The following is a 12,868-nucleotide window of genomic DNA, read 5'->3' on the forward strand; positions in this document are numbered from 1 at the left end:
TTCTTAATTTTTTGCAGCAACATGGATTATATGCATTATGATGTAATATACATCCCTTCCTGACACTTACCTCTGTGCAGCACATTGCTCTGAGCAGCAGAGCAATGGGCTGCACTTTCTCACATTAAATTTGGTGTATTTGATGTTTACACATGTGTGTCATAGTCACTGTAGCACCTTATCACATTCATATTTTTAACATCATGCAGTATATGCACTTTTGGATAACATCATGCACTTTATATCTTTTAAAAGAAATGTCATGGATTTCGTATGAATTAAGACAACTTGGGCATTTCCCTCGATTGAATTTATTGGTAAAAATAAGAAATATTTATTCATATTAAGACTAGAAGGATAGACATATATGTTCAAAAGTAAAGTGTCACTACCCTTTTCTCTCCTCTTGGGTAAATACATTGGATCCTTTTCTAGTAGTACGGTGATCACCATACCTGTCAAAATTCCGATCGACAGCGCACACGCTCGGTGGTGGACGCCCCCGATCACCTGATCCAGCACCCGCATCACGTGTCCTGCCGTGACGTCACCATCACGTAGCGGGTCACGTGTTCTGGGCGGGATGCGGGTGGGGGAGCTGTCCCTCCCGGATGGAGTGCGCTCAATAACGTCGACCGGAAATGACATCGGTTGACAGGTATGGAGGCGTTTTGGCCTCCTCACCATTGGTTACTGCTTCTTTTAAAAACCCGGGTATCTTTGCCACACATTTACCCCCAGACGAAGGCTAGCGCCGAAACGCGCGTCGGGGCAATTTGTGTCAGACGGCAGAGAATCTCTTACAATGGGTATGTGCAATATTATTATCATGTAATTTTGATGTTATATGTTTCGATCTATGTGTCCAAGATATGTCCAGTTGATGTGTAAGCACTATGCTGTGGAAGTTATATATTTTATAGACACTGCTGTCCCTGGACTCATAGGTCATCCCCCTAAAATCAATTCTTAGGAGGGCAGCACCTATCCTTACCCATCACCCTGCAATATTTGTCTGATTATATGTAGTGTCCTTGTCCTCCCCCTTTCTTGTGATCAGCTTGTCTTTTTGTTTTGTTTTTAATCAGTGTACGATGTGAATTTCCAATAAAGATTCAATTATATATTTAGTACTTTTTGGTTGGAATGGCTTTTTTCTGGTAGGTTTTTGCTTTCTAATACAGATGTCTATAGGAAACTAAACTCTAACACTACTGTGGATTTTCAGTGTTGCTTGAAAAAAATTACTTCAGAATGGTGTAAATATGGGGGCTATTACACAAAAAAATTGCTGATTATTTATTTGTGGAATATCCAGTCACACCAATTTTCCATTCACTCCTGAAAATTTATAAGCAGGTGTACCCCTCAGACCGATTGTGGCCGGCATTGGCTCGCTTGGAGAGAAACTTGGGGAGTGGGTGGATCACCTGCTACAACCGTTGGTGGTATCTTTGCCAGGTTACATTAGGAACACCAAGCATGTGGTTGGACTACTAGATAACTTTAAATGGGAGCCACATTACCAATGGCTCACGTGCGAGCCATATACCCATCGTTGAACCATGAAATTGCAATAAGTAGTTTGTACTCTTTTCTCAACAGGTTCGGTACCTATTCCAATATCACTAAAGAGTTTATAGTTTTAAAAGTGCAATTTTTGTTGGAGAGCAATTATTTTTCTTTTGACAATGAATACTACAATCAGAGGTGTGGAGCAGGGATGGGGGGGGGGGGCAAATGCTCCCCATTGCCGTCCAATATCTATATGGCCATGTGGGAGGAACAATTTCCTTTTACTTCCGACAACCCTTTCTTCTCCCACATCAGGTGGTATGGTCGTTATATAGACGACCTACTCCTGGTGTGTGAGGGAACGGAGTCGGAGGTATTAAATTTCTTCCATTATGTTAATCAGAACAATATGAATTTACAGTTCACCCATGAATTGTCTAGACATGAGGTACATTACTTGGATATCACCCATATAGGTACCATACATGTTACTATTGAACCGTATTCTAAACCCATATCACTTAATTCAACACTCAATACCCATTTGTGTCACTCGAAACACGTCATCAAAAATATTCCAGTAGGATGATTCGAGTCAACCGCAACTGTACTGATACCACCACTCTAGCAAACAAGATTAATAAGAAAAAGAAAGATTTATTCTGAGAGAATATCCTAACTGGATGCTTAATAGAGTGCATAACATAGTTGAAAAAATTCCTAGAGCAAAATAATTGGTAGAAAAAGAGACCGTTAGGCATAAAAAACATAATACACAGGTTACATTTTCTACCACATATAGTCTTCAATATTGATAAATTACTTTATAGAGGCAGGATGTGATTTACCAGTACTAATCTCTGTTCTTGCATGTCATATCATGGACTCCAATAATATACATATGGTACTTGCTTTGTATTTTTAACTCATTGTTTAATGTTTTTATTACTTTGTGTTAAAAGATACCTTGTCAATCAGATCGAAATGCTCCCGTGATCTATGACACCATTGACACGTAAACACGTGGTTGTGGGAAGTGTGAATATCAACTTCCCGTGAGCATTTTCGTATCAGCCATGATTAAGGAGATGTTTCTCTGAAACGCGTAGGCGACTATTGGTCTCCTCACTACCCCAAGTACTTTCCGTGTTTGAGGGTTGTCTGCTTCAACCATTTTCTTCTTTACGAAGTTGTCCCAATAAAGGTAAAAGATTTTTTTTAACTTGCGTGGACATCGTTTGAAGCTGGATTTGTTCGTTATTGTGTAACTCAAATTATGTCTTCTAGGTTCTTTAAAGTAGCCACCTTTTGCTTTTATTGCTGCTTTGCACACTCTAGGCATTCTCTTCATAGTATCATAGTTTATACCAAAAAAGTCTCTTGTCAAATGTCAAGTTCAACCAAGGAAGGGAAGGATTGCATGAGGAAGGGATTTAGGGGAAAAAGTTCTATATAACAAAACTATCAATGTTCTTTAGGTGTAAAAAGGCATCTAGACCCTTCTTGAAGCTCTCTGCTGTCCCTGCTGTGACCAACGCCCCCAGGTGCATATCCTTACATTTATCCACATTGAACTTCATTTGCCAAGTGGATGACCAAACACTCAGTTTGTCCAAGTCTCCCTGCAGCCTATGAACATCATCTATAGACTATTACACTACACAGCTTGGTGTCATCTGCAAAAATAGACACAGTGCTATTAATTCCTACCTCTATATCATTAATATATATATTAAATAGTAGTAGGCCAACTACAGAACCCTGGGGTACACCACTCATAACTGGTGACCATTCCAAGTACAAATCATTGACCACAACTCTCTTGATAAGATCCTCCAGCCAGTTCTGAATCCAATTGCAAATGCTTTCTGCCAAACCAATAGACTTTATTTTACCCATCAGGCATCTATGAGGGATAGTGTCAAATGCCTTTGCAAAGTCCAAGAACACAATATCCACAGCAGCTCCTACATCCAGACATCTGCTCCCCTCTTTATAGAAGCAGATCAGGTTAGTTTGACAACTTCTATTCTTCGTAACCCATGCTGGCTGTCACTTATTATACTATTTGATGTCACATACACCAGTATATAGTCTTTTACTAACCCTTCCAATATTTTCCCCACAATGGAAGTTAAGCTTACAGACCTGTAATTGCCTACGGAAGTTATAGAGCCCTTTTTATATATTGATGAGGTGCAAGGGGTAGTCACCTGAAATGCTCTTCCTACAGTCTTGAAGGAGTTCCCAGAGATGCTCAGCACTTGTTGGCACTTTTGCCTTCACTCTGGTCCACCTTACATCAAACCATCTTGATTTGGTTCCGGTCTGGTGACTGTGGAGGCCAGGTCATCTGGCGTAGCACCCCATCACTCTCCTTCTTGGTCAAATAGCCCTTACACAGCCGGAAGGTGTCTTTGAGGTCGCTGTCCTGTTGAAAAATAAATGATGGTCCAACTAAACCCAAACCAGATGGAATAGAATGCCGCTGCAAGGTGCTGTGGTAACCTGGCTGGTTCAGTATATCTTCAATCAGAGATCGCACTAACATTTTTCTAGATAAAAGGGTAATAATACTCCTCGTACTATTTTTGAGGAGTATTTTTAGCCGAGGAGGAGTATGAAATTTTCAGTAATACAAGTATATAACTGTAGCTTATAGCTGTATATAATGTTAATAGACACTATTTATATAAGAGAATCATGTGTCAGCATCTTCTGTGTTTAAATAGCAAATTCAGGCAGTTACCTCCCACCACCAGACTGTGGCTAGCACACATGATTTCCCCCCTTTCCGTGCCTAGACTGCGTCTAACGCACACTGTATCTCCCCCCCCCATGTGACCAGACTGCGGTTAACGCACACTGTATTCCCCCCATATGACCAGACTGCGGCTAACGCACACTGTATCCCCCCCCCCCATGTGACCAGACTGCGGCTAACGCACACTGTATCCCCCCCCCCCCATGTGATCAGACTGCGGCTAACACACACTGTATTCCCCCCCCCCAATGTGACCAGAATGCGGCTAACGCACACTGCAACTCTCCAGCCCCCCCCCCCCCCGGCAATGTGACGAGACTGCGGCTAACACACACTGTACCCCCCCCCCCCAATGTGACCAGACTGCGGCTAATGCACACTGTATCCCCCTCCCCCCCCAATGTGACCAGACTGCGGCTAATGCACACTGTATCCCCCCCCCCATGTGACCAGACTGCGGCTAACACACACTGTATCTCCCCCCCCCCCCATTTCTGACCAGATTGCGGCTAACGCACACTGGATATCCCCCATGTGACCAGACTGCGGAGAACGCACACTGTATCCCCCCCATGTGACCAGACTGCGGCTAACGCACACTGTATCCCCCCCATGTGACCAGACTGCGGCTAACGCACACTGTATCCCCCCGATGTGACCAGACTGCGGGTAACGCACACTGTATCCCCCGCCATGTGACCAGACTGCGGCTAACGCACACTGTATCCCCCGCCATGTGACCAGACTGCGGCAAACGCGCACTGTATCCCCCCCCCCCCCATGTGACCAGACTGCGGCTAATGCACACTGTATCCCCCTCCCCCCCAAAGTGACCAGACTGCGGCTAACACACTGTACCCCCTCCCCCCCATGTGACCAGACTGCGGCTAACGCACACTGTACCCCCCCCCCCCCATGTGACCAGACTGCGGCTAACGCACACTGTATCCCCCCCTCACCATTTGTGACCAGATTGCGGCTAACGCACACTGTATCCCCCCCATGTGACCAGATTGCGGCTAACGCACACTGTATCCCCCCCATGTGACCAGATTGCGGCTAACGCACACTGTGTCCCCCCCCCCCCCATGTGACCAGACTGCGGCTAACGCACACTGTATCCCCCCCATGTGACCAGACTGCGGCTAACGCACACTGTATCCCCCCCATGTGACCAGACTGCGGTTAACGCACACTGTATCCCCCCCCCCATGTAACCAGACTGCGGCTAACGCACACTGTATCCCCCCCATGTGACCAGACTGCGGCTAACGCACACTGTATCCCCCCCATGTGACCAGACTGCGGCTAACGCACACTGTATCCCCCCCCCCCATGTGACCAGACTGCGGCTAACACACACTGTACCCCCCCCCCCCCATGTGACCAGACTGCGGCTAACACACACTGTACCCCCCCCCCCCCCCATGTGACCAGACTGCGGCTAAAGCACACTGTATCCCCCTCCCCTCCAATGTGACCAGACTGCGGCTAACGCACACTGTATCCCCCCCCCCCCTGCTATGTGACCAGACTGCGGCTAAAGCACACTGTATCCCCCCCATTGTGACCAGACTGGGGGGGAGGGGGATACAGTGTGTGTTAGCCGCAGTCTGGTCACATTGGGGGGGGAGGGGGATACAGTGTGCTTTAGCCGCAGTCTGGTCACATTGGGGGGGAGGGGGATACAGTGTGTGTTAGCCGCAATGTGACCAGATTGCGGCTAACACACACTGTATCCCCCTCCCCCCCAATGTGACCAGACTGCGGCTAACGCACACTGTATCTCCCCCCCCCCATGTGACCAGACTGCGGCTAACGCACACTGTATCCCTCCCCCCCCCCCCATGTGGCCAGACTGCGGCTAACGCACACTGGATATCCCCAATGTGACCAGACTGTGGAGAACGCACACTGTATCCCCCCCATGTGACCAGACTGCGGCTAACGCACACTGTATCCCCCCCCCCCCCATGTGACCAGACTGCGGATAACGCACACTGGATATCCCCCATGTGACCAGACTGTGGAGAACGCACACTGTATCCCCCCCCCCCATGTGACCAGACTGTGGCGAATGCACACTGTATTCCCCCCCCCCCCCATGTGACCAGACTGTGGCTAACGCACACTGTATCCCCCCCATGTGACCAGACTGCAGCTAACGCACACTGTATCCCCCCTTCCCCATGTGACCAGACCGTGGCAGCCGAGCCCCCATGGCCAGACTGCAGATGACACTGCAAATCCATGATGGTTGCTTTGTAAAAAGCTTTTTATTAATTAAATTTAGGTCTTTGTAATTTTTTTTTACGTGGTTTTACTGTTTATGCAGTCCCATGTCACATGCACCTCATGCCACCTCGGCACCCGCCGGACATGCAGTCCCATGTAACATACACCTCATGTCACCTTCGCACTCGCCGGACATGCAGACCCATGTAACATACACCTCATGCCACCTCAGCACCTGTCAGACATGCAGTCCCATGTAACATACACCTCATGCCACCTAAGCACTTGCCAGAAATGCAGACCATGTAACATGCACCTCATGCCACCTCAGCACTCGCCAGACATGCAGTCCCATGTAACATACACCTCATGCCAACTAAGCACTTGCCAGAAATGCAGTCCCATGTAACATGCACCTCATGCCACCTCAGCACCCGCCAGACATGCAGACCCATGTAACATGCACCTCATGCCACCTTAGCACCTGGTAGACATGCAGTCCCATATAACATACACCTCATGCCACCTCAGCACTCGCCGGACATGCAGACCCATGTAACATACATTTCATGCCACCTAAGCACTCGCCAGACATGCAGTCCCATGTAACATACACCTCATGCCACCTCCGCACTCAACAGACAAGCAGTCCTATGTAACATACACCTCATGCCGCCTCTGCCAGACATAGTCATATGTAACATACACCTCATGCCCCCTCAGCACTTGCCAGACATGCAGTCCCATGTAACATACACCTCAGCACCTGCAAGACATACAGTCCCATGTAACATACATGTCTCCCCTGACCTTGCTACAACCATCATATCCACTTCTGTCGAGCCCCCTAACCTCCATACACATGTATGCACACAGTACCTCTACAAGTTCTACTTGCAGGCAGCCATTACAGCTCTACTTCCTGCACTGTGAGGAGACTGTGTAGAAAGCCACACCCCTTTTGTGGAGGCTCCGCCCCTCTCATGACATCACTGCTACCCGGAGAAGCTCCATTCTAGGCGCTACCAGCGATGTAGTATGTACTGAGCAGTGCCGGCCGGCGCGCTGCCATTCTAATGTTATGTCCTGCACATGATTGCAGCGCTCAGACCGCTCAGCCCACACACTATAGGGGATAATTGCCAAGCATACTTTTACGATTGGCAATTATTCTGGGAAGTAATGGCGCCTCATCATTGGTGAGGCGTTAATGTGATCTCTGCCTTCAATTTTGAATAAATCCCCAACAGTGTCACCAGCAAAGCACGCTCACAGCATCACACCACCTCCTCCATGCTTCACAGTGGGAACCAGGCCTGAAGGGTCAGTTCGTTCACCTTTTCTGCATCACACAAAGACACGGTGGTTGGAACCAAAGATCTCATAATTGGACTTACAAGACCAAAGCACAGAGTTCCACTTTCCATTGTACATTTCTTGTGTTATTTAGCCCAAACCCGTCTCTTCTGCTAGGTGCCTGTCCTTAGCACTGGTTTCCTAGCAGCTATTTTACCATGAAGGCCTTCTGCACACAGTCTCCTCTTACCAGTTGTTGTAGAGATGTGTCTGCTGCTAGAACTCTGTGTGGCAGTGACCTGGTCTCTAATCTGAGCTGCTGTTAACCTGCGATTTCTGAGGCTGGTGACTCAGATGAACTTATCCTCTGCAGTCCAATGATCCATTAGCATATTCAAGCTGTCCAGCTTATTCATGAGTGGGAGGAACAGCCACACCCCCAGTGCATGACTGACAGCCTGTATAATGATGCAATGGCTCCCCCATGTGTTTCCTGGTGCTAGTGCCCCCTTCCGCAGCCTGTGTGTATAGGAGAGATACAACAGCTCCAGGCAGCCATGTTATAGCAGAACATGCCAGGTACATGTTTAGCTGATGTCTGTGTCTCTCACATGTGTATGGGAGGATGCAGCATGTCAGCGGATGCAGCACAGACACTAGCAATGCTCTACTATACGTTACACACAGACATGAGCAGGGGGAAGAGAGGGGAGGGGTAACAGGGGTGACATCACTGCCTGTGACTATTTGACCAGCCTCATTTACAAGATGATTTTACAATGATTAATGTATGAATTTACTAGATAAAGGCTGGGATGGGATCCTTGTGAGCTGCTCCAACAGGTAGTAGTGACAGGACTAGTGACACCTGATGACAGGTGTCCTTTAAGTGTGACAATTTTTATAGTCATTATAATACAGAAAACTCTTTGAGAAGGTGTGTCCAAACTTTTGCTCTGTACTGTGTGTGTATATGTATATAGAAAAAGTTTCCTAACAGCACTGCTGAATTTAATCGGGTGCCAGCACACAAGAACTTGCCAGGACCTCCAATGATAAAAATAGAAAACTGGGGCACTCCTAATTAGTGGAACAAATTTAGAGTGGTGTTTATTCCCATATTTATTCTTTATTTCTATATAATTTCTGTATGGATTATTTTCCACAGTTATATTATTATATAATGTCTGTACCTTTTTTTGACATGTATGTTTAACCACACCCTCTGTTGGGTACATAAACATGTATGCTACCACTGACTCTTCGCTTGAGAAAGGTGCACACCAAAACGTTGCCTGTCTGTGAATAAACCTCACGCTTATCTTACTGTTTTTGCAACCCCCCCCCCCCGCCCCTAATCACAATATACCATATATACTTGTGTATAAGGCAAGTTTGTCAGAACAAAAAAATGTGCTGAAAATCTCACCTCGGCTTATACACGAGCCAATAAAAAAAATAAACTTAATGCCTACCCTCCGGCGCCCGGATCCTCGGCGCGGCTCCTCTTCTTTCTTCTCTAGCCAGCAGAGTCGCGTCCATGCGATCTCCCGGCCAGCAGAAAATATGATGCGGTGTCCCGCTGACGTCATCAGCGGCATCGCTGCATCATAGTGTGCACTGGCCGGGAGATCGCATGGACGCGACTGCTGGCTAGAGAAGAAAGAAGAGGAGTCGCGCCTAACACCCTGAGTGAGTATTGCCGAAGGGTGAATATTAAGTTTATTTTTTCTTTTTTTTTATGTGCTTGGCATACAGGGGTCTGGCAGGCTGTGTACTGCAGGGGCCTGGCTGGCTGTATACTATATGGGGCTCAAATGGAGAGAAAAAATATCCAGCTCACCTGCTGTCCATATAGTGTGCCCGACAAGGCACAGATAACCCCTCTGTGAGGGCCGTAGCAAACTGTGCAAGGAAAAAGCGTTCCAAATCCAGCCGAGTCAAAGGCAGCTTGAACTTTATTGTGGCATATTATTAAAATCCATTTGTGTCGGCAGCCAACGCATTTCAAACGGAAACACTGTTCTTGGTCATGGCTTACACAAACATTTAACGCATGTAGTGAAGACACACTTCCTTAATTTGTGACGTAGTTACACATAGTTCCGGATAAGGAAGAATAAATTAAAAACATTCCAAAAGCTATAAAGTCATATAAATCGCAGTTATATGCACCATAGTATTGCATAGGATCATAAGAATAATATGTTACATACAATATTAAATACAAAGCAATATTATCTATGAGCATGCTTACGGAAAAAGGCATTAGGATGATACAGAAATGCATGATCAAACAATTGATACAAACTAGAAGAAAGTAAAGTGCAGCCGTGAAGATGGTGTAGACATTCATAGAAGCAATATCGGTATTCTCCTGTTTGGGGATAGGGAAAACCCCGGGTGCGGTCGAGGAAGGCGTGTGCCGTTCACGTGATCATCTAGTCATGTGGGCAAACTGACCTGGGCGGCTCTAAAATGCGGAGCTTCCCCGATGACCCAAAAGGTGGGTAAGTGATCGGAAGATTAGTAAAAACAAGTCAGGGTTATAAAACATAAAGTATAGACTGTGAAAGACTGGCGAGATCAATTATCTACAAACAATAGACTATGGTTTTTACTTTACGTTTTGTCGGACCAACGTACATCAAATTGCATTCCGTGCAGTATGCACAATGTTATTAGAGTTACAATTAATGTGACTTTTTATATTGAACTCTTTAGTACCTCTACTTTTCAAAAAATAGAAGTACTTTTCTGTACGTAATCAAAGGTGATACAGCGATTGGCTCCACATTAAAAAAAACCCGAATGGGAGATCAAAGTGTGCTTTTTAGGTGTGGATTGGAACAACAATGGTGAAATTAGATTACCCAGAGTTAAACCATGGCGTGAAACTATCCTACACCCATCTGTCAGGATTTTCTGTAATGTAGTATCACTATTTAACAAGGGTCAATGTTTATGTGTAATTTTAGAGATGTCTCTAAACTGATGGCTAAACTATAGGACTACGGTTGGTTTATTGCTATTATTGTTATAGATGGATCTATGGAAACATTTCTGTCTTTTTTAGCAACAATATGTTTAGCTCATTTAGCTCGTTCCAATGTCCAGTTGTGGTAACCCCTGTTAGAGAGTCTAGCCTGGACATTGGTGATTTCATCAATAAAAGCATGGTCACTACTGCAATTCCGTCTAGCCCTAGTGAATTCTCCCACTGCAATACTCTTGATAGTATGTTTGGGGTGTTATGACTTAGCGTGTAATATCGTGTTACTGCTTGTTTGTTTACAGAAAGTCGAAGTGTTGAACTATATGGGGCTGGCTGTATGCTATATGGGGCTGGCTGTATGCTATATGGGGCTGGCTGTATGCTATATGGGGCTGGCTGTATGCTATATGGGGCTGGCTGTATGCTATATGGGGCTGGCTGTACACTACAGGGGGCTGGCTGGCTGTACACTACAGGGGGCTGGCTGGCTGTACACTACAGGGGGCTGGCTGGCTGTTTACTACAGGGGGCTGGCTGGCTGTATACTAAACCCTCGGCTCCTACTCAAGTCAATAGGTTTTCCCAGTTTTTGGTGGTAAAATTAGGGGTCTTGGCTTATACTCGGGTCGGCTTATACTTGAGTATATACGGTAACTCCAGATAAATCAAACTTCTGAAGCTTCACTGATTGACAATCAATTTCGAAAGGTGTTATGCAAATGGAATAGATAATGGGTGGAAATTATTGTCAATTAGCAAGACACACTCAATAAAGGAGGGGTTCTGCAAGTAGGGACCACAGACCACTTCTCAGTACCAGTGCTTTCTGACTGATGTTTCTGTCTAATGTTGGTGGTGCTTTCACACTCGTGGTAGCATGAGATGGACTCGCACAAGTGGCTCGGGTAGTACAGCTAATCCAGTTTGTCATATCCAGCTGTGGCCCGAAGATTTCGTGTGTCTTGTTAGTGAAATGTCCAGAAGCTGGCCAGTACATCCGGAGATGTGGTGGGGGCTGTAGGGGGGCAACGACCCAGCAGCAGCACCACTAACTGCAAAATGCCAGAGCCCTGCAAAATGACCTCCAGCAGGCCACAAATGTGCATATGTCTGCACAAGCTGTTAGAAACCAACTTCATGAGGATGGTATGGGGGCTCGACGTCCATAGATGTGCCAGAAAACAACCGGAATCACAAATTTGCCACTGGTTCCCTGTGCTCTTCACAGATGAAAGCAGGTTCATACTGAGCACATATGACAGACGTGACAGGGTGGAAAGCGATCTGCTGCCTGCAACACCCTTCAGGGGTGGCATTTCCTTCAAGTTGAAGGCATTGAAGCGATGGACTGTCCCTCTCCTTCCCTTGTCCTGACCAGACAGTTTCAAAGTGGTTTATTTTATTTATTTATTTTTGTATCAGAGCAAACACGTGTCCAATATATGTGCTGTTTAGTTGAGGTAGCTGTATAGAATTTTTTTTTGTTTTCTTCAAGCTAATGTCTAATCTAATGACTATTTGCATGAATTAATATACAGAAATGGAATCTAGTGACAAAGAAGTTTCAAATGATGAAGATGGTGATGAGGATGATACACTTTCTGTTATTTCAGGTATGTCTATTAAGCTTGAATAATTTTTTTTTTTAATTTGTTGATGAATAGATTATTTGACTACCTTTTTAAAGTTTGGGGTTGAACCATTTCTCAAGCCTTAAGAAAGGCTCCAACCACTAGGGCCCAAAACATTGGAAACAACATTGTGGAAACATGGTAAATAAAGTACACCTCACTAATGAAATGGCCACAGCAGCAGCTTCCACCCCTCATTAATGCTGCTGGGGGCGCTGGAGCTAATTACGAAGTTTATTTTTTATATATGCTTGAGTTTAAAGGAAACTTACCATTAGTGATCAACATAAGGTAGATCCCATGGTAGGTTTCTGCCATAACATTAATTCCTATCATTTTTTAAAGTTATTTAATAAACCCCTTAGAAATGTAATCCTAGTTTATGTATATTTGCACCTCAGGCTCATGGGTACTCCACGACCCAGTAGCCTA

The 12,868-nt window shown here is 45.6% G+C and overlaps 1 protein-coding gene across 7 annotated transcripts in view; it reads left to right on the plus strand.

Annotated features, from left to right (window-relative positions):
* Positions 1–12,868, plus strand: part of CENPC (centromere protein C) — a 127,472-nt gene that overhangs the window by 88,985 nt on the left and 25,619 nt on the right. For all 7 annotated transcript variants that reach the window (XR_011848779.1, XM_072114920.1, XM_072114938.1 and 4 more), the window contains one exon: positions 12,344–12,418. Coding sequence is in view for 6 of the 7 variants with exons in the window: in XM_072114920.1 (XP_071971021.1) it covers positions 12,344–12,418 (75 nt within the window). In the remaining variant the exon portion in view is untranslated. The remainder of the gene's footprint in view (positions 1–12,343; positions 12,419–12,868) is intronic.

Source organism: Engystomops pustulosus, chromosome 1, assembly GCF_040894005.1.
Source record: "Engystomops pustulosus chromosome 1, aEngPut4.maternal, whole genome shotgun sequence".
NCBI lineage: Eukaryota > Metazoa > Chordata > Amphibia > Anura > Leptodactylidae > Engystomops > Engystomops pustulosus.